The sequence below is a fragment of the Chamaea fasciata genome, unplaced genomic scaffold (assembly GCF_029207755.1).
Source record: "Chamaea fasciata isolate MVZ Bird 193981 ecotype frontalis unplaced genomic scaffold, bChaFas1.0.hap1 SCAF_2, whole genome shotgun sequence".
Classification (NCBI taxonomy): domain Eukaryota; kingdom Metazoa; phylum Chordata; class Aves; order Passeriformes; family Sylviidae; genus Chamaea; species Chamaea fasciata.
In genome coordinates, this window is record NW_027094087.1 from 113,476,044 (window position 1) to 113,498,160 (window position 22,117).

Consider the following 22,117-nt stretch of genomic DNA (forward strand, 5'->3'; position numbering starts at 1 on the left):
TATAGAATTTCTTGAAATTGTCCCTTGCTGTAGCATTCAGCTGGGAGCCAGATCTGCCGTTTCTCTTTGGAAGGCAAACAAGCTTTTGACACAACTGCTGTTTGACATGATTAACTCCTGTTCTTAATTTGCATGTGGGACAAAGTGGGACAAAATATAAAAGTTAAATGTGGTAAATTACTGAAACTGAGCTTTTCCCTTCTGCTGCTGTCCAGTCTTCCTTCTCTAGCAGGGAAAGGGTAGGAGTAATAATTTTAATTTTTTTTAAAGAATCTAATTTCAGGGGATTACTTTTATACTTTAACATAACCACAAACCAGGATAGGCAGAAATTGTCTTTTGAATCTTTTTTGTGCTCATATCTGGAGAATTATGTGTGACTGTTCAGTGGGGCACAGCAGAAGTGAGGTTTGGGATAACAGAATTTATACACCTTGTGCGCCTGGATGAATGTCTGAAAATCTGCAATGTAAGGAAAAAAACTGACAAAACAGTTCAGTAAGTGAAAATAATGGACTGAGCAGGATGGTAGGAAGCACTCAGGCATGTGGAGGTAAGAAAGGATCAACTTAGTGAGGTTTTCGTATTTGAAACAGTGAACAGTCTGTAAGGTTTCACCTTCTGTGTGTGTTGGCAACTCAGTTTATTGCGGAATAATGCTTGCCTGGATAGCATTTAGTTGGAGGCTCATGTGCAATTAACCAGAGGCTGGGAATCCAGCAGGAATTGAGACTGCTGCTGCAGTGAAAATGAGAGAACATGAATTATCTGGAGGACATCCACCATTAAATTCTGTTCCTCAGAGCAGAGAAAGATTGTTTCCTCTTGTATGACTTCCCTAGGAGTGCAGACTGTTATTTTAATGAAAATACTTCATGTTTATCCTTGCCAGAGTTAAGATTGTCCCACACCACATAAACTCATAAAAATACCCTCCCAGAAATACAAAATCGTATTAAATGTTGTTAAAACACATAATTGCCTTCTCTCTCCTAGTTTTACAACCTCTGTTGCTTTTACTACTCTTGCTCTCACTAGAAATCTGAAGCAGAAACCATTGAAGTCTCAGGCCAAACTTGAATCTGAGCAGGAAGATTCTTTTCCTCAGCCTACCTCAAGCAGAGCCGCCTGTGTCACAAGCCATAAACCCAACGCCGGCTCCTACAACCAGAGCTCCTCGGGAGAATCCTCGGATTCTGCCTGCCTGGCATCCTTTGAGAGGAATGGGAAAGCCAGATCCACAACACTAACCAATTGTTCTGCTTTATCGTCAGGTCAGGATTTAGAATTGCTGCATTCTGAGTTGTTAAATGAGCTTTGTGTTTTTAACACGGAATTTTTTACACGAGGTTTGGGGTGTTTGTGTGATGCAGAATTTTGTGTGTTTGACTGGATTTTGGACACTTAAGTTATTTACAGTGATTGTTATAAAAGGATTTGTGTACTAGACATGATTTTTTGCTTTGAAATCATGTAGAATACAGTAAATTTATTAATTAAATCTGTCAGCAGGGAAGTATTTGATAATTGATACTATATAAAATTCAGGTTATATGCCCATATATGTATATATATATATATGTTATATAAAAATTGCCATCCACAATTAGCAAATGACAGAAGTTTCTGAGACTTAAAAACTTCCTTGCCTTTTCTCCTACACCTCCCCTTGACGAAAAATTCAGCTTATTTCAAAGAACAGAATGCAAGTTCTGGTAAGATCTGTTAGAAAATGTTCTGTGTTTTGGGAGTTTTTCACTTAAATCTGGTGTTTGAAAAGAGCTGTTTTATTTTAATTGAAACTTAAATACATGGTAAAGAAGCTTCCTGTCACTGAACATTACATGAATATGGATTTTGTTGAGGTATCAGTTTGATCCCTGTTAGACATTCAGGCATGAGAATGCATTTTAAGATAATGTGAGGAAATTCTGAAGATTCCAGGATCAGCAGAATATAACTCTTAACTGGAAGCTGTTTAGAACTCTAACTGCCAATTGTTTTTTTGTTTTAACAGAGAGTGAAATAGAAGGTTCTGGGGTTTCTTCATCTTCTTCATCTTCATCCTCCTCAAGCAGCTCAGAAGACAGCAAAGGCTGTTCTGGAGCTCCTGTGTCGTCTCCCCTGCACAATGGGGTGTGCAGGAGGAACAGCAGTCGTAGGCTGACTCGGAACAGGGCTGCTCAGAGGAAACAGACAGGTAGAGTGGTAGGAGATTGTTGTGAACAACAAGGAAGTCCAAGTCTTTATATTTATATATTCATATTTATAAAAATAACTGAGTGGGGTTAATATTTTTTTAAATCGTCGTATATGTAAGATACTAATTTTTTAATTGGTGCTAATTTTGAAGCTTTCACTACACTCAACTTTTTAAAAGATTTTTTCATGACTAGGGGAAGAGGACAGAAACCAAGAGCCTGGTGAGAGGGAATGACTTGGAACGCTATCTTAAGAAAAATGCAGCAATTCATAAAGAAGTTGTAGTTGTCACAAAACCAGAATGAATCTGAAATCCATGACAGCAAAAGCCCCTGACTGTCACTAGGAAATATTTAATGCATCATGTCTGTGGGTTAAACCAGTCCCAGTTTTGACAAGACTTCAAAGCTGCTATTTCATATTTCAGCTATAAATCACTGCTCTCCTTTACAGGAACACTTCTTCAGGAGAATGGGAATACAAGGAAAACGATCAGGAAAAAGTTATATGGAAGTGACTCTGAAAATACTTCGGCAGTGACATCCGAGTCCCTCAGCAACAGCAAGGGCAGGCACAGGAAAACCCCACGCAGGAGTGCTGCTGTGGCTGCCAACAAACTGAGGCTGATGAGTGACGTGGAGGAGGAGGTGTCGAGCTCAGAAAGCATCGGGATCTGCAGGAACAGGAAGCTGCCACACCGGAATGCCTCAGCCGCTGCCAGGAGGATGCTGCTGGAGGGATCAGAGGATGAGGCAGGCCTAAAGTCTGAGAGTGACAAAGAAGTAGAAGAGCAGCTCACCAAGAGGAAAACCCTTTCTCAGACTGGCTGCTCTGCTCCACGAAGGAAATTTGTTAGTGAATCGGAGAATGGAAGCTCGGATTCTGAGCCCGACACGCAGGCCAAGCAGAAGAGCTGGCAGAGCAATGGGCACAAACAGCTCCGGGGCCCTGTGTGCTCTGTGTCTCCCAAAGTGAAAAGTCCCACCTTGGACCTTTCAGAGGAGGACTCCAAAAGCCATAATTCTGAGGATGAGAGCAGCCAAAAGGTTTCTGACCAGTCAACACCTGCACATCACAAGCCTGCAGTGAGCAATTCTGAGGATGAGGCGGACTCTGAGTCAGACAGGTGGAATGGCAGGAAAGCCTCTGGGCTGCAGCTGTCTCCTCCTTTAAAAAAAGCAAAAGTCTTGAGTGATTTAGAGGACACAGCAGAATCTGAAGCAGAAGCCAGAGAGGAGGAGAAGAGTTTTGTGTGGGAGAGCTTGGTGCCCACTAGGATTGTGAGGAGTTCCAAATCTGGAGCTGCCTCCAGCTTCCATCACTCATCAGATTCGGACTCAGAGAGCGATTCCAATAACAGCAATTACTGTGAAACTTCTGCAAAAGCAAAGATGAGGAAGAGGAAAGGAAAAACAAAAATCATTAGAAAAGGTAACATTTTAAAGTGTATTTCTCTATTTCTTAATACTGAGTAGATGTCAGAGAAAATCTCCAAGTGAGCAGAGTGTTCTCTCTTTGTCCAGCTCCTTGTTTTGAGGATTTCAGTAACCAAAACCCTCTCCTTTGCAGTTCTGTTACTTGCTTTAATTATCTGTTGAGATTTTCTGTGCTACAGCAGATTTACAACTGTTATTTTCAGTTGGAGTAACTCTATTGATAATTTTTAAAAATTTATTTGATGGAAAGGTGTTTAAATTATTCTCACATCCGTGAGAGCCTTTTTCAGAACCTGAAATTTAATTTGACTTTGAGATTTTTTTCTGTCAATGATGTGTGGAGTCCTTAACACTGACAGGCACTTGGCAGAAGTAAGATTTATATTCCACTTGTTTCAGAAAGTTAAATTCTTTTCTTTTTGGGTTTTATTCTGGAATTTTATCTGGCACTCAGATCTTTGTCTGCTGGCTGATCATGATTTAGAAAGTTGGGTTGGAGTTGGGGTTTTTTTTAAGCTCATGAGAATGATGCTGATGTTTATTAAACCAGGTCACGTACATTGTGCCTTCATAAAATCAGGGAATTGGTTCTGATTCGGAATTCAAAAGACTATTCAGAAGTTGGTGTTTGGTGTAATCCTTTCAAGCCTGTCAATGTGCTTTAAGAATCTTAACAAAACTATTGTCTGTTAAGATGACTCTGTCTTGACAGTTTTCCACAAGGAATATTTACTTGTTTTGTCCCAAGATCTTACATTTAATACTTCAGTATATTTAATAGTGGTATCCTGGTAGAGTTTCAGTTTTTCAAATAAACATATATATTTTTTATATATATATATATAACTGTAACTATGTATGTGTATATACACACTGCTCAATTAGCCAACTAAACATTTTTATTTATTATTTCTTTTTTATTTATTTGTTTATTGTATGTTTATTATTTATTTAACATAAATTAATGTGGAAGCCTTGCTTTGGTTACTTTTGAAATACATATAATAAAAATAGCATATAATCTATTTTGATATGTAGAACAGTCTATATGTAGTTCAGTAATGTATATTATGTTATAGATAATATAGATGTGTACTGTTCAGCATGGGATTCTAAATATCAGAAAAGACTGAAAGCAAAGTTTTCAGATAAATTGTGCCAATGCCTTGTGGGCTGTAGTGCCCCCTGCAGCTGAGCTGCTTGGAGCTAAGGCTGGATTTTCCTGCCCAATATTCCAGGTTTGGAGTTGAACTCCAGGACACCCTGATAAACCAGACCTTCACATCTTTGTGTCTTTTAAAACCTCTCTCAGCTTGGTTTAATGCTCCCTCTTTCTGCCTGTGTCACCTGGCTGGACCTTTGCAGCTTTTAATTCTGGATGTTTGGTGGGGAATTTCAATATATTTTATTATAGATTTGTTCCAAATTTAAGATCTCATATACAAAGTTTAATTTTAATATTCTGGCAGTGCTGCAGAAAGGCTGGACTTCTTTATTCTTTAGCCTTGTGTTCCAGCTACTTAATAATATTGCAGGAGAGTGTCTAATACAAGATCTAACTCTTCTTTGTAGTCTGTGGATTAATACAGCTTTTATACAGCATTTTGCAGTGTGCAGCAGAAATGTGTTGTGCTCTGGCCATCACACAATACGACTACTACAAATAGTAATGTTCATGTATCATTTCTGGAAACTTAAGAAAGAAAGGAAATTAATTATCCTTTGAAAATGTGAAAATAGGAATATACTGGAGTAGTACATAAGAGGATCTACGTTTAAATAAGGACCAAATTTGGTATATGAAGAGATTGCTAATGTTGGTACTCAAGCTGGACATTGGAATTTATGTCTCATAATTTTCCCTCTGTTTATTTTTTTTAAATTTACTTCAAGAACTTTTGGTGTTTGTTAAATTCATATGTACAAATGGTTTTATTTACAAGGGAAACATTGATCCTCATAGAATATGATTTATACATTGAATATTTGTTTTAAAACACAACATAAGCAAGTTCTATATTTAAAAAAACGCTGAATGGAAGATTCACTGTTAGCAGCAATTTGAGTGTTAAAGTCACTAAGGATCTGAAGGGTTTCAATGTTCTCCACCTGAAACCATCTAAAATTGTGAAACTTGTATCCACATGAAATATTCCATTTTCCTTTTTAAGATAAAAAGGCCTAAAATGTGTAATTAATGTTGCAAGTTTTATTCTAGTAAGAAAAAATTAACTTTTAATGATACAAGTATTAATAATACGATAGCATTTATTTGCTAAGTGAGGGAATTGGTAATTTCTGAGCTAATTAACAGGGTGCTCCTAAAGAAAGCTCTCTTGAGACCATGAAAAGTGACAATCTCAAGAGTTAAAAGTACCCCTGGGATACTGATGGTATTTTCAGTAAAGAATTGAGATAAATTGCACTTAACAGTTTAAATAAAAACAAAATTCCATATTTGAGTATTCTATTAAAGATGGCAGCATTTGGGCGTAATAAACTAATAATTTCAGGGATGCAAGACATGAAAAAAACTTCTCTTTGTTTTGTAGAGCCAACATCAGAGGAGGCCGGCCAGAGTGCCAAAGTGCTGCGGAGCAGGACGTGCATCATCAACTACAAGAAGCACATCAAGGTGTCCGGCGTGGGGGAGAAGAAGAACCCCCGCAGGTGTGCCACGCTGGCAGCCAACAAGATCAAGATCATGAGCCACGCCAAGGAGGAGTTATCCAGCTCAGAAAGTGTTTACCCAGCCAGAAAGAACCGCAAGCAGCTCCAGGGCAGTGTGTCCTCAGCCTGCAGGAAGAGGCTGTTCAACAGCTCCGAGGTGGAAGCTTGTTCCAAATCTGAGAATGAGAGTGAGCAGGCTTCTGGCAGGAAAAAACCTTCCTGCCCCGAGTCTTCTGTTTCTAAAAGGAAATATATTATTGAGTCTGAGAATGAAAGGACTGACTCAGAGACAGAGACTCAGCAGCAGAGTGATAATAACCACATGCAGCCACACAAACCCCCCTGTGCTGCAGCTCTGAATAATTTTGACTACAACTCTTCGGAGGAGAATTCCACAAACCACAAGGTAGAAAATGGGGGGAACTGGGGGATTTCTAGGCAGGCAGCTTCAGCCCACAACCATTGTACGAGTAACTCCGAGGAGGAGGTAGATTCTGACTTAGCTAAACTTGAAACTAAAAATACCAGAGTAGCAGCAAATAAAAAACCCAGAGCTTCTTTCAAGAGATTAAAACCAGTGGAGGACTTCAGAGAAACAACAGAATCCGAAACGGGGGGGAAGAAAATGGAGAAAAGCTCTGTCTCCGAGGATGTGGAAGCCCCCGGGACTGCAGGAAGCTCCAAAACCAACTTCACCCGTTTCTCCTCGGACTCCGGGACTGACACCACCATCTGCAGCGACGCCACGGAAACCCGGAAACGCAAGAGGAGATCGAAACCCGGCAGGAAAGAAACGCTCAACTACGACTCGCTGAAGCCTTCCCGGAGGCCGCAGCGGAGGAAACGGCGGAAAGGCAGCCAGGAGCAGGACTCGGAGGAGGCGGAGTTCGGCGGGTGCCGGCGGGCACAGCAGCGGCGGCGGCGCTCCAAGATCCGCACACGGAACGGCGGCCGGCGCACCGTGCGCTACCACGACGGCGACGACGATGACGACAGAGCCCTCGAGGACGCTGGCTGCGAAACGTAACCTTAACAAAAGGAAAGCCCAGCCCATCTCTTTTCTTTTTTCTTTTTTTTTTTTTTTCCTTTTTTTTTTTTTTTAATCGGTAATAGCACTAGAACTCCTGGTGGGCGCCGGCTCTTCTTTGTCCTACATTTCAGGGAATATATTTATATTTTTCTATGAAAAAGTTAATGAATGTGATTAGATGATGACTTGCTCCTTTTTCAATATTTTGACTTGCACTTGCCTGCCCATGTAGCAGCATTTAGCACAGATGCCAAAATGTGCCTCATTATAGGGGCAATTTTTTTGTCTTTACTGGTATTTTATTACATATAAACAAGAGTTAAAAAGATGTTAAACACTGCAAACAGGTTAATAGCAGTATGTTGAGTATTATTGTTATGGGTGCTGCAATGAAATACTACCTAGGTCATGCAACATTCAAGAACAGGTTTCAAACATCTCTAATGCTGTATGAAATCATCTACAATAGTAACAGGCTTCTAAATAATACTACACACTCTAAAAACCTGGTAGAGAAAGAGGAGTGAAGAGGCTGATAACTTCACAGCTTGATTCAGTGCAGGTGTTAAACGTTCTGTACTGGCATTGCTGATAAGCAGTTAGCAGCAAAGAAGTTTATTGCCAGTTCCAGAGGCTTTGGTGAACAGAGGGTTCTGCTGACAGGTAGTACATCATTAATGTGACTTCTATACTGTAAACTTTAAGATTATGAAATGCAGGTGAACTCTTGGGCCTAAAGGGTTTTTGTGTGTTTTCTTTATAAAATAGAAAAACAAACAAAACACTTGTTCTGTTTTCTTTATGCGTGGAAAGCTTGAGGTGCAGGATTCTGACATTCCAGACTTTTTTTTTTTTGCTACATTTCCGTTGTTCTTCCATATTTAAAGTGTTTGAATGTTGGATTTCCCATTGATTAAACGTTACGAGTTTCTGAGCATTGCAGTACATTTTCTGTTTTCGCATTGTTTGAGGTGGCTCTTGTTGACAAGAAAGAAAATTTCTCCAGAAAAATATGTGGAAGTCCCTGGCTGAACACATATCAACAACAAGAACACACAGCAACTCTAAATCCTTAATTTTCCCTGGAATTGTGCTGGTGGGCGCCCCACGATGGCTGCCCCTCAGCCCAACACCAGGAATCTCTGCTCCTTCCCTATTCCAGGGTTCCTCCTTTGCTCTGCAGCTTCCCTTTCTCACACGTTGGAAAACCTGGTGATGCCTGATTTCATCATTCAGTAGATGTGGCAGAATATCAGATTCATCCTGACCTAGCTCATTTGAACTGAAATAGCAAGTTTGGGAATTGATATTCCAGCAGGTTGGACTGGTAGTGGGATCTGGAAGGGTTTGGGGGTAAAGAAATTTAGTGCAGCTGCACAATCCTGGTGAATAATGACAGAACTCCTTGTACAAATGGAAATGCATCATGGAAAAGGGGGCTGGCATCAGTGAGAGCCACTTCTCCAACACCCTCACTGACATTGTCTTTTGCTATCCTGGTATTATCTCAATATAGAGAAATACTCTTTTTCTTCCTTCCTTAAAACTTCGATGTGAAGTCCAAAATAATTTAAATTGTTCTTGCCCCAGAAAATTTTATTTAGAGCACAGTCTTTAATAGGGTGCAGGAGAATTTTGTAAATTCAAGATAAATGTTTATCTGTTTTTTTTATTTGAAATACAAAACACAGTTGTGTTTAGTGGTGAAACTTGAAGGTGGCTTTCTGGTTTTTTTGAGGAGCAAACTTTGTTATAAGGTTAGTAAGTCCACTATTTTTTTGTATTTTCCATAAACTTCACTGTTTAACAGCTGCTTATTCTCAGTGTCTCTGGAGTATAACCTCCAATCTGGGAATAGGTGAACATCAGAGTTTTTTTATTAATTTTCTGTTTGAACAGCTGAGATTTGGCTGGTAGGTTTGAATTTCTAATCTAGGCTTAGATTTACAAAGCTGGTTTTCTTTCAGGTGCTGTATTCTGTCACTGCACACCCAGGTTCAAGGTGATCCCTGAAAGCTGGAGAAGGTTCTGGCCTCTGGAGCTGTAGATCCCAGAGGGAATGACTGCTTAGGGACCCTGACACTTTTATTTTCTAAGCAAAGTGTGTGCAGGTCTGAATTTCCTAATTTTATACACATAGACAGTAGGAAATTATTGAACTGGAAAGGTGTTTTGAGTCTTTCACCCTTTGAGAGTTTATTTATTTTTAATTTATTAAAGGAGCATGTTGACTCTTAGAGAACTGGGAGTCCTTTCACCTTCCTCAAAGTGAGCAGTTTTGGTTTGGTCTAGCTGTACTCAGGGAAGTAAAGTAGTAGACCTTTAAAAGTAGGATCTTTATTTAATAATGTGACTTTTGGGGGATGTTTTGGTTTGTTTTAAAACAGGACATGGATCTGTGATGGTGATCAGGCAGCATGAACAGAGGGAAACATTAAAGTGCAGGACAGAATTGTAAAGGAATCACATTCTTTCCTGTTAAAGGCTTTGATGATGTACATGTGTTAGTGGACCAAAGTAAAGCTGTACATACACCTGGAATGTCACTGTGCTCTTATTTGGTTGAACCAGGCCAAGGGACAGGTCCTGCCCTTGGGTCACAACAACCCCGTGGAGCTCCAGGCTGGGCACAGGGGCTGGAAAAGCTGGAAAAGGCCCAGGGGGTGCTGGTGACGGGCTGGACACGAGCCCGGGGTGCCCAGGTGGGCAAGAGGCCCCTGGGCTGGATGAGGAATTGTGTGTCCAGCAGGAGCAGGGCAGGGATTGTCCCTCTGTGCTCCAGGGCTGTGTCCAGTTGTGGCTCCTGCAGGAGAGCCCTGGAGGGGCTGGAGCGTGTCCAGGGCAGGGCAGGGAGCTGGGGAAGGGGCTGGAGCCCCAGGAGGGGCTGAGGGAGCTGGGCAAGGGGCTGAGCCTGGAGAAAAGGAGGCTCAGGGGGGACCTGGTGGCTCTGCACAAGTCCCTGCCAGGAGGGGACAGCCGGGGGGGTCGGGCTCTGCTCCCAGGGAACAGGGACAGGACAAAACGCCATCGAGTTCAGGCAGGGGAGGTTTAAATGAGATATCTGGATGATTTTCTTCACTGAAAGGATGGTAAATCCTTGGAAGTGGCCCGGGGAGGTGGCGGAGTCACCATCTCCGCGAGCGTTCCGGAGCCGTTGTAGATGTGGCGCTGGGGGCCAGGCGCCGATGGCACACACACCGCGATGGCACACACACCGCGATGGGACACCCACGGGGTGGGACACGGAGACCGGACACACACGGCCATGGCCCGGTCTCTGCCCGGCCGAGCCCCGCAGCCTCCCGGGCCGTGTTCCGGCGCTGAGGGCGGGGCCGCGCAGGCGCGGGCGGCGGCCATGGCGACCTTCTTCGGCGAGGTGGTGGTGGCCCCGTCCCGGGCCGGCCTGGACGAGGAGGAGGAGGCGCGGGAGGAGACGCCCGAGGACCGGGAGATCCGCAGGGAGATCGAGAAGAAAAGGTACCGGCGGCTCGGGAGGCTCAGGCTGGAGATCAGGGAAAGGCTCTTCCCCCAGAGGGTGCTGGGCACTGCCCAGGCTCCCCAGGGAATGGGCACGGCCCCGAGGCTGCCAGAGCTCCAGGAGCCTTTGGACAGCACTGCCAGGGATGCCCAGGCTGGGACTGTTGGGGGGTCTGGGCAGGGACAGGGGCTGGAAATGGATGGTCCTTGTGGGTCCCTCCCAGCTCGGGGTGTCGTGTGGCTCTTTTCGCAGGGAGATCGATGTGCTGTGGACCTGGCAGGCGGGCGGCTGTGCCCAGGAGCCCTTGGTGTGCTCCAGCTTCATCGTGGCCATCGGGAGGAACGCTGCGGGTGCGTGCGGAACCAGATGCTGTTGGGTTTTACTGGATAAATTTGAGGAGGCTGAAGGTGGGAGGGAGTTGTAAATGTCCCAGGACATTCCCTGCTCTAAGCCCCAGTGTCTAACCTGGCCTTGGACACTTCCAGGGATCCAGGGACAGCCACAGCTTCTCTGGGCATTCCATTCTAGCTCTTTCCCACCCTCCTGGGGAACAGTTCCTTCCCAATATCCCATCTAACCCTGCCCTCCTGGAGTTGAGGTCATTCCCTCTTGTCCCGTCATCCCATTACCTTATGAAAAGTCCCTCGCCAGCTTTCTTTAAGCCCCTCTATTTACTGAATGTGCCGCTCCTCATTTAGGAGCAGAGGTTAAACCTGGAGGCAGCTGAGTCATCCAGAGTTCCTCTGTACATGAAGTTTCCTCTGTACATGTAAAACATAGTTACTGTTACAGCTGTTTACTCCTGAAAACTGATGTATTTTCAGTTGAACAGGAAAAATAAAGTATGTTTTAGTTTTGGGTTTTAGTTGGGACAATCCCCCTTTTCCTTTGCCTGCCTTTTGTACTGGTAAACTCTCTGGGATTGTTTATTAATTGGCAAAAGTTTTGTTGTAACAGTACCAAGAAGTTTTGCTTGCATTTAAGTGACATTTAGATGACAGATTTTTTTTTGAAAGTTAACTTCAGTAATACATTGAGGGTTTGTTGACATTTTTCCTTGAAAAATAGATATTTTGGATCTGTCTTGTAGCTTTTGACAGGAATCTGATTTACGAACATTTTTGCCACACTCTTCCCTCTGTTTTCTAGAATCAGTGTAATAGTTCTGCCTTGCTGCTTCAGTGATTTTTGATTTTAATCTGTTATATCTGTTACATCAGAAAGTATTAGAGACTTAGTATCTCACGTCCTTAATTAATACTAAAGAAATTGAAGTTGATTGTAATGCTATAATTCCTAAGAACAAGTGATTTTTATGTTAGGGATCTGTATATGTTGAACAGCTCTCCATCTTTTTAAATTTAGGTTCAGTGGGGCTACTCACATGGCTGATGTTTCTTAGATTTGGTCAGTAAATCTAAGTTGATAAAAATGAGTTATTCTTCCTTCAGATTGTAATAATCTAATTTATTCCAGGTATTTATTTGTAAAGCAGAGGTTTTATTCTTTATAAACTAACAGTATTTTTAATGGCTTTTGCAGCTTTCCTGTCATCTTTTATCCTGGATTCTGTGTGCTGGGAGGTGGTTGGAGTCGTGAAACTGTGGAATGAGTGGTGCAGAACATCCAGCACCACAAATGTCCTCCCCACAGACTCTTTCTGTTTGTTCTACAGATTGATATCAGATCCCACAGTAAGTGACTTGAGCATTAATTCCTCTGTGTTTTGGCTTTCTGAAAAAGAGGGCCTTCATCCACCCCCAAACAGGGCACTGCAGGATCATGGATTAATCTCATAAATGATCTAGAGGGTTAATTCTCACTAAAACTGTGTGGAGCTCAGCACAAAGATGTCACAGCCTTGTGGCTTCACAGCATCTGTGAGCAAAAAATCCTCACTGAAACAGAGTTAAGGAAACCCAAAATAACTGAACAAGTTACTGTCTGTAGCCACATCATCCTTAAACATGATTATGAACTGCTGTTGCCTTTTAAACTACTTGTTTACACAAGTTTTTCCTTTTTTTTCAGGTTTTATTGTGCCAGTGTAGTTGTTACGTGGCTGAGGATCAGCAGTTTCAGTGGCTTGAGAAGGTAAAACTGGCAAGAAAATAAATGGAGTAATAAGCTCCTAAGGGTGGGGTTCTTCCTCTCTCTGATACTTTAAACATGACAGTGTTAAATAAGTTTCTCCTGTAGTTTTCTTTTTTTAAAAATTCAAAAGTAGGTAAAGTTTACTCTCTGCAGGATCTCTGAAATCCCTTTCTAGATGCTGCCAGCTGTGTCTGCTGTTACCTCCCAGCTCAGTGCAATCACTCCTCTTGGACAATATCAGTTTTGTTGGCCCTTAACCACTTCCCAAACCTTTTTCCTGCTTGGTTTTCATTTCCCATGGCTCATTTCAGCTGCATTTCACTTCTGGGAGAAGTTTTCCTTAAAAAAAAAAAAAAAAAAACCAAAAAACAAAGCAACAGCAATTTGTACAGCTGCCAAAAGATCAGCAGACAAACCAGTTGTGGAACTCCTGGTGGATGGTGTCAGCTGCTGGGTGTGTTCTGTGCCTTTCCCAAGCAGCATTTGTCCCATTTGTTCCCAGATTTAACATTCCCAGGGCCTCACCCCAGCGTCATCCAGGTTACAGGAGCACTGCTGGCTCAGTGAAGTCCCTCCAAACATCATCATTTTGATTTTAACAAGATAAAGACAGGGAGGGATGTTCCTCCTCTTGATTTTCTTGATGGATTTGGGTCACTGCTTTGCCTGGAGGGAAGTGTGGCTTATTTTTCTCTTGCTGTCTGTCTTCCTGCCTGCCTGCCTTTAAATCTCTGCTGAGCTGGTGGATGAGCAGGGGTTCTAAAGCTGTGCTTAGAGATAAGTGTGGCTTTGCAGGGGGATCATGGCTCAGTAAAAACCTTGAGACCTCAGATGTTTTGTTTTTGCTGTATTCCAGTCATTCCTGCATTTCATTTGAAGTGGGATTGCAGAAGAAAGATGACTGGGGGGTTGTTGTCTTCCCCAGTTGTTTGTGGATATGTGTGATTTCCAGTGTGGGTGTTCCTGAACAGTGGGAGTGTGGTTGTACCAGGTCAATGTTCCTGAGTATTTTTAAGCTTTGTGGTTATTGGTATTTTAAAAATGTGCAGCAGAAACAACGTGCTGGCAATCTTTTTGCTTTTAATGTGAATTGTAGACCTGTGGTCTGTGTAAATCCTGATTTACTGAGCATCTCCCATCCCCACAAGTCAGATCTTTACATCTGGGTGTGATTTCTTTGTAAGGGATCACTGACAAACAAGAGCACACGGCCTGGAGTTTTGCAGCCATGAATTCCAGCCAGTGTTCCCAACAAAGCAAGTGGAAAGTCTGTGGGCTTCTGAATATTTCTGTCAGATTTCTGTCACTGTGGTGACACAGTGATGGGAGGGCACAGGCAGCTTCCCTCCTGGGATTGGCACACAGACAGAAATGGGCAGGTTTCTGTCGCTGTTTCTAAATTCTCTATTTTCTTTTCTCCTGTTGGTATTTTGTGATGACCCGAAAGTTCTGGACTTCAGAACTCTGTTCTTTGAATTTGAGAAAGAGAACCCTAATTTTTCTTTCTCAATTCAACTTGAATAGAATGAAATAAAATCTGTGCATTTCAAGACTCTTACAATATTGTAGGACATCTGGGGAGCACAATTTTCATCTCAAATGTTATGCAGCTCAGTGAACTTCTTGGTTTTTTATTTGGAATCCTTTTTCTTTCTACAATCAGCATTAATTAAAGCAGTGAATCTTAACAGAAAGTGCTGAAAACCTAAAACCTCTCCAGAGGATCACTAGATTTAGGAAATATGTCACAGCTGTTGTTTTGGGTTTTTTTATCTCCATCCCAGGAGCAATGCCTAGGAAATTTCTACCTGAAGACTGTGATTCAAACTGGTTTTAGTCCTGCAAACTGGAGTTCAAGTACCCTTTGCACTGAAATTGAAATTAATCTTTGAGGTTTCTCTGCTTTTATTGTGAGAAGAGAAATTTCGCTGATGTATTTTTTTAATTTCAGGTTTTTGGCTCCATGCAGAAGAAAGGCTTGCAAGTAACCATCCTTTCCACGTGTCCTGTAGCTGATTATAAAACTCAGGAATCCACTCTGACACTTGTATCTCCATTCCTGAAAGCCTTGAAGACCAAAGAATTCCAGGAGCCGGTCTGCTGCCCGCTGCTAGAGCAGCCCAACATTGTGAGGGATCTTCCTGCTGCTGGTACTTTGCAATTCCAGTTATTTACAGGACTGCTGGTGGAAACACAAAATTCCCCCTATGGAGCATCCCACTGCAGTTAGAATTTTTGTGTAGTTGTGGGAACTGGCTGACAAGTCAGCTTTCTATAAATTAATTGCTGACAGGTTCACATCTTACACATTGCCCTGGAAAATAGGGTTCATTTTCCAAACCAGCCACAAATAGTTTTACCCATTGTGTGTGGGACAGAAATACTGGAAAATACTTCAGTATAGCCTTACAAAGCATATTGTACAGTGGGTTTTTTTTGGAATTTTACTTAGTAATTAAGTAAGTTTTTATTAAGATTATTTTCATCTGAGCATCCAAAGTAAAAGCTTCTTAAGTCCTTTCTGTATATTGCAGGTAGAGAAGCTTGCACAGGGCCACTGATCAGCCTCATGGAAAAGTTAGGTTCGGTTTTGTTACGTAATTTAATAAAAACCTTGAGCTTTTCAGTTTAGAATCCCTAATGGTAGCAGAACGAGGAAAAGCTTGTCTGGCAGGAGCTAAAAGTGGATGATTTTCTCTTGCTCACACTTCTTTTTATGGGTTTTTTTGTTTGTTTGGGTTTTTCGCAGTTTGTTTTATTTACAATAGTACAGTTTCCAGGTAGGGTATGTGCCAGGAAGAAACACCTACACATTTTTTGGTGGTTTATTTCCTTGTGTAGCTGGGGGATGAGAAGTGGCTGCAGTCAGGATCATGAGCTGGTAATTAAACTTCCGTGGGTTTAAAATTCTGACTTTTATACACAGAGCTGAGATTGGTTTTCTGCTGGATTTAACACAGATTTTCTTTTGACCTGTGTTCAGTTCTGAGTTACTGCCAGGTGTGGCAGATCCCTGCAGTGCTGTATCAGTGTTACACCGATGTCATCAAGCTGGACACAGTTACCATCGAGGCCTTCAAGCCTCTGCTTTCTTCTAAAGTCCTGAAGAGTTTAGCCAAGGTAAAATTCCATGTTTAAAATTAATGGCAGCTGTGGGCTGGTTTTGTCTGTCTCCATCTCTTGCATTCTCCTATTTTTGTTCCCCTGTGAAGATTTCATCTGAAAAGGCAGAAAAATACAGATTTTAATGATAGTGCTTTGTACCTGCTGTAACATCTGTGTGGCTTAGAAGTTAAGAATCTACGGCTTCCTTCAAAACTTCATTTTGAACTTCATTTTAGGCTCTTCTAATGGTATGAATATATCAGGGAGGGATTTCTTGTGCTTGTGTAAGCTGCAGTTTCCTTTGGAGTTGCCTCATTTAAAACTTTCAAGCTTTCTGTTGTGTGGTGTTTTTTTTTTATTTTTACATTTTCTATTTATATACCAGGTGGCTCTGTTCTAGCTCTGTACCTGCCTCACTTCTGGCATACAGGAAAGCTTCTTAAAATACCCACTTTGACCTATAACTTCTTTTTGGAGCTAGAAGACCGAATTTCTGAAGACATTGTACACTAATCCAGCACCTGTGAAATCCAGCCTGGCCTTGAATACTTCCAGGCGTGGGGCAGCCATAATTTCTCTGTGCCAGGGCTTCACCACCCTAACAGTAAATCCCATTGCTCCCATAAATTCCCATTGCAGCTCCTAAAACAAGTGTTCTGCTCTTTCTGAAATGTTTCTAATTGAATTTTGGTTGCTTGAAAACACTTTGAACTGAGATCTAAATGCCAAAGAGGTCTGTGTGTACTGAGGTGTTTGTTTCAATTCTAAAATCAGTTTTCAGTACAGCTCATTCTGTTCTGCTGAGTAAGTCTGCGTAAGACATAGATATTTAAACTCTTAAGGAGAACAATGACAGAGACTCTTCCCCTCATGTCCAAGCAAGGAGGAATGCAAAATAATAAATCCCATTTTATTGCTGAACTGCACATTGCTGAGGGTAACTTCATTCAGAAGACCTGAGTTTTGCTCACAGTTAATACTTCAATAAAAGTGATGTTCAGAGTAATGAAAATGGGACCAGAGGCCAGTGGGGCTCTTGCTTTGTTCCCAGCACTGTGAGTGATGCTGATTCTCTCTTCCTTTTCCCCCAGGATGCCTCTGAAAGCACAAAGATTTTGAAGAAGTTCCTGACAACCAGTGAAACTCACAATAATATCTACATCTGACCAGAACATTGATGCTGCACTTTTGTAAACTCCAGTTTCTTCTCTAGAGGACTTCTGGGAATTTTTTTTTCCCCTTAAAAGTAGAATAAATTCCAGTAGATTTTTACTTTTCCACTCATTTTTTGTTGCTTTTGACTTCATCATTGCAAACACCCATCTGCATGGCTTGGGAGACTTTCTTCTGGAGTGATTTTAGAAAGATACCTTGGATATGAAAAGCTGCTCCTTTTTCTCCTCCTGAAGGGATTGTCTTACCTAAAAGTATTCCTTTTATATGTAAAAGAGGAAATGCAGATAAGGAATTCTGTCTGTATCTAATGAGAACTCTCCTTTTTTACTTTATTTTGAAACCTGAAGGTTTTTCTAATATTTGATGCTCTTCAGAGATTTTTCTGTGATAGAGAAAATGCACTCTATCCTTTTCCATCCACAGAGAATTTTGTTTATGTTTGTTTATGGCTCCACATGCCCTTTTTAATGTGTGTATTGATACAAAATGCAGTAATTAAACTATGGTAAATGCCTTTAAAACTTGCTGGTGAAAAATAACCTCCTGGTCAAAGGGGCTGGCAGGATCACACCCTGCATCAGCTGGATTTGCCAGGGCAAACTGATTTAATTCACTTTAAAAGACCAAAATTTGGGCAATGGTAGGAATAATAAAAGATCTCTTAGGCAGAGCATGTGATTTTTAGAGGAAAGTAAAAGGTTTTAAAGCGTCTCAGAAAATTCTCTGGAAGTCAGTAAAAATTTCAGCAGTTTATTTAAAGTACTAACTGGGATTGAGGTGCAGTTCTGAGTTGCAGTTTGTTTAATTGGACATTTTCTTTAAGAAAGTGGTGTTGAAGTATTAATTTGCTCCCAGGAAATTCTGTTCTCTGCTGGGTGTAATTTTGACTTACACTGGATGCTCAGTGGATATTTTTGAACAGTTTTTGCCTTCCCAGAACTGTCATTGATATAAATTTCAGTTCAGGTAATTACAGATGAGTAGATCTTGCCAAAAGAGATGCTGGATTTTGGAACAAATTCTGAAGCTCTATGGGATTTTTTTTTCTCCATTTCTGTCCATCCTTATACTACAAAAATTGGTTTTGTGTGTGATCTGAGCTGAGAATTCTGTTGTTTTTAAAGTTGGCTGCACCATTTTTTTTCCTTTTACATGTTTGGTTCATAATAAATAAAGCAGGTAGCAAGAAATATCTTTTAGTAGTAAAGTGTGCAGACCCTTAGAAGAATTGTGAATGTATTTCTGGTATTGGTGTGATCACCCAGGCAATTTGCAATGTCTCAGAACAGTTATTATATTATATTTAATTCAGTTTTTACTACCTGGCTTTATGCTGAGGTGTGAGAGTGCTCTTAAATACCTTGAATAAAAGTGGCAAACAAAACCATGGCAAGCTTGGGAGATGAAATCAGACTGAAACCTGGTGTTTTGGCAGAATTCTTCAACAGTTCACTATTCTTGCTTGAAAGCTCACCATAGCAGGAAATGTTTAGGTAGGATGTAGTGGGGAAGTACTGTAGGGCAGTGAAATAAGATATTTTAATTTAAAATTCTGCCTTTTCCCATAATTGAATGTAGGAAGCAGCTCATATTCACCCCTTCTGGAAGCCTCAGAAGTAATGATGAATTGTGTCTCTCATAAGAAGTCAGTGTTGAAGATTTTTTCCCCATATTTGAATGTTGCTGCCTTTTTTATTTTCCCTTCTGTGCTCTCCGGTATCTACCAAGAGCCTGCAGTGAGGCTTTCTTGTTTCCTAACAGCTGCTGGCTTTAATCCTTGTAGGAGTTCACAGATTTCAAACTTGTCAAATGTGGCCGATGGCTTCAGAGCTTTGGGGGAAGAAGTTTGAAATGAGATTGTGTAAGACTTGGTTTCCTGAGGTATTTGCTAAATGCAAATTGTGAAACCAGACTAAACTCTGAGACTGGAAGGGACTCCACTTTTTAAAGTCGTTTAAACCACTTCTCACTGTTTTTAGATAACACTGATCTATCTTCTGCTGAATGTCTTCCAAACCAAGGGTTCTTCTCAAGTCCACTGCTTTGTCATGCTGCAGAATTTATTAGGTGGGCAGAGGTGTTTACCCATTCCTGAAGAGTCTGACTCCAAGGTGACGTGCCTGACCTAAAAATCTTAGATTAGAGGTGCATTTTGCACCTTTCCTTTTGCCTTGGAATCTGTTGGAGTCTGTGCATTGGAGGCCGCAGGGCTGTACAAAGGTAATGTCCAATCAAGGTTTGGGCTGGAAGGGACCTTAAACATCATCACGTTGCCACCCCTGCCATGGGCAGGGACACCTTCCACTGTCCCAGGCTGCTCCAAGCCCCAGTGTCCAACCTGGCCTTGGACACTGCCAGGGATCCAGGGGCAGCCACAGCAAATCTGAGAATTCTATTCCAGGGCCTGCCCACCCTCCCAGGGGTCAATTCCTGCCCAAGATCCCGTCCAGCCCTGCCCTCTGGCGCTGGGAAGCCATTCCCTGTGTCCTGTCCCTCCATGCCTTGGGAATTGTCTCTCTCCAGGTTTCCTGGGGCTCCTTCAGGCCCTGCAAGGCCACCCTGAGCTCAGCCCAAAGCTTCTCCTGTCCAGGCTGAACAATCCCAGCTGTGCCAGCCTTTCCTCCCAGCAGAGCTGCTCCATCCCTCTGCTCATCCTGGAGCCTCCTCTGGGCTCTCTCCAGCAGCTCCACGTCCTCCCTGTGCTGGGCCCCAGGGCTGGGGCAGCCCTGCAGGTGGGGCCTCACCTGAGCAGGGCACAGGGGCACAATCCCAATCCCTTCCTGCTGCCCACTGAGCTGTGGATGCAGATAGGATTCATATCATTCCCATTCCTAGAAAAGGTCTCATCTCACTGCACAGATCCAGGAAATAATTTAATTCTTCCTAGATTCCATGCTCACATTAGCTTCACCCTTCACACTGCTTTGTTGCCAAAGTTTCAGAGAAAGAAAGCAAATTCTGACATACAATTCTACAATTTTTATGCCAATAATCTGAAAAACCGAAGCATTTTGTTCTACCTCATTGTTTGATGTTAACATTCTGGTTTGAGTCTAAAACACTGAAAGATCTAAATGAGCTAAAAATAATAAAATGAAAGTCAAAGAGGTAAAGGATTTTACTCTCATTTGGTGCCGTCAGATCTGCGGTTTGTATTCCCCTTTAAATATTTTGGTCTGGAAGTTTTGACACCTGCAGCAACCAGCAGCAACAGGCATCTCCTTCAGCCAAGTGAGATCACAGCTCTGAGGTCAGTTTGTTTTACTTTACAGAAAACACTGAAATCCTGTTCAGAGATAGCCCAGACAACATGATGACCAAAGCAGCTTGAAAATTAAATGCATTAAAGACTGTGGGAAGCAAAAAATACGCAGAATACAATGAAAAGTGTTTGTTCCACAATCTTCTCCAATTTCAATATTTTATTCCCTTTACTAAAATGTTTTCAGAAAATGGAATGAAATCTGGAAATCAGAGAAAAAAGTAGATCAAGCAGTCTGAAGCAATCCAGACACCATAGGAGTAAAAAAACCCGAGAAATCACAAAAGGCGCAATTAGCAGCAAGTGCATGCAAATGCATAGAAAGAGAGGTGAGAAGAACTGACAGAAATGAAATGTCACAAAAAAAAAAAAAAAAAAAAAAAAAGTAAAAAAATTTGGAGGCCAGGTGAAAACCATAAAAGCGAATGGGATGAGCAGAAGTGCAAAGACATGGACCGAAGCTTGCCCAATTATTGCTCATTGAAATCAGCGGATTTCATTCCCCTTCCCGAAAGGAAGGCTTTCCCTTTCGGGAAGGGGAATGAAATCTGGAAATCAGAGGACAAAGTGGATCAAGCGCTCTGGAGATGAGATGTGATGCAAAAAGCACACAAGTGAAAAAAACTGAAAATTCTGGAGAAAGGTGATTAGCACCGAAGGGCATGAGATGAAAGGAGGGGCAGTGCAAAGGTGCCAAGCTTGCCGAAATGACTCCACTTGAAATCCTGAAGCCAGGGAAGACATGCATAGAAAGAGAGTGGAGAAGAATTAAAAGAAATAAAATGTCGGGGGGAAAAAAAAAAAAGTAAAAAATTCGCCAATCGGGCTAAAACAATAAAAGAGAATAGGATGAGCAGAAGTGCAGAGACACGGACCGAAGCTTGCCCAATTAATGCTCATTGAAATCAGCAGATTTCATTATTTTTGGCAAAGGGAATGAAATCTGCTGATTTCAATGAGCATTAATTGGGCAAGCTTCGGTCCGTGTCCTTGCACTTCTCATGTCAATCGCTTTTATGGTTTTCGCCGAGGTTCCGAATTATTTACTTTTTTTTTTTTTTCTTTTGTGACAATTCATTTTTGTCAATTTGTTGGGGGTTAGGTTTGTTCCTTCTTTCTCTAAAGAATTTTTTCCCCATAAGTTACCAAGGAGACCAAGTGTTGGATACTTGAGAGTACTTAACCGAAACAAAAAGGTGGACAAAAGGTGGAAGGAAGAGCTAATGCAGGTAAAAGAGCTTGAGGTAGCTGCGGGCTCTTCTTTTTCCGGCGTTCGGGGAAAAAGAGAACGGCTGTTGCTAGCTGGAATAGTTTCACTGTGGCCAAAAAGATCCATCCCTGGGAAACCTACTATCACCGGTTCGACCTGAATCCTGAGTTTTCTCTGCCACCTATGGGATCTGGGCCGACCCTGCCCCGCCTTCGGTTTCTTGGGCGCTGCTCCTCTTGCTGCAGCGTGACCCTGCCCCCCCCTGCGCTGCCGGGACACCCTGCCATCCCAGCTACCAACCCGGGACTTTTCCACTGTTTCAGCTTGGTGCTCCGAGGATCCTGCAGGGACACCGAAACCAAACTGCCCTGGGTTTTGTGAAACAAAGCCCTCAAGGTTCTTGGTACTGTTTTCGTTTGTTATTAATGCTGTAGTTGTTGTTGGGGGGGGTGGG

General features: G+C 42.1%; 2 protein-coding genes across 3 annotated transcripts in view; both read left to right on the plus strand.

Annotated features, from left to right (window-relative positions):
• The window catches only part of BRWD1 (bromodomain and WD repeat domain containing 1), a 41,471-nt gene extending 33,199 nt beyond the window's left edge, over nucleotides 1-8,272 (plus strand). For both annotated transcript variants that reach the window (XM_066177150.1, XM_066177151.1), the window contains exons 38-41: nucleotides 1,039-1,274; nucleotides 2,018-2,200; nucleotides 2,656-3,633; nucleotides 6,191-8,272. In XM_066177150.1, coding sequence (XP_066033247.1) covers nucleotides 1,039-1,274; nucleotides 2,018-2,200; nucleotides 2,656-3,633; nucleotides 6,191-7,335 — 2,542 coding nt within the window. In that variant the 3' untranslated portion in view covers nucleotides 7,336-8,272. The remainder of the gene's footprint in view (nucleotides 1-1,038; nucleotides 1,275-2,017; nucleotides 2,201-2,655; nucleotides 3,634-6,190) is intronic.
• A 2,415-nt stretch (nucleotides 8,273-10,687) lies between these two features.
• PSMG1 (proteasome assembly chaperone 1) lies at nucleotides 10,688-18,383 on the plus strand. The gene is made up of 7 exons (XM_066177152.1): nucleotides 10,688-10,815; nucleotides 11,069-11,166; nucleotides 12,359-12,510; nucleotides 12,848-12,910; nucleotides 14,862-15,060; nucleotides 15,894-16,030; nucleotides 17,107-18,383. The coding sequence occupies exons 1-7, from the start codon at nucleotides 10,694-10,696 to the stop codon at nucleotides 17,179-17,181; spliced, it is 846 nt and encodes a 281-aa protein (XP_066033249.1). The 5' UTR covers nucleotides 10,688-10,693; the 3' UTR covers nucleotides 17,182-18,383.
• The last annotated feature ends 3,734 nt before the right edge of the window (nucleotides 18,384-22,117 follow it).

Coding starts and splice junctions, on each gene's coding strand:
- PSMG1 (XM_066177152.1), top strand. CDS start 10,694: ATGGCGACCTTCTTCGGCGAGGTGGTGGTGGCCCCGTCCCGGGCCGGC. Junction 11,167..12,358: donor CATCGGGAGGAACGCTGCGG/GTGCGTGCGGAA, acceptor TGGCTTTTGCAG/CTTTCCTGTCATCTTTTATC. Junction 12,911..14,861: donor AGTTTCAGTGGCTTGAGAAG/GTAAAACTGGCA, acceptor TTTTAATTTCAG/GTTTTTGGCTCCATGCAGAA.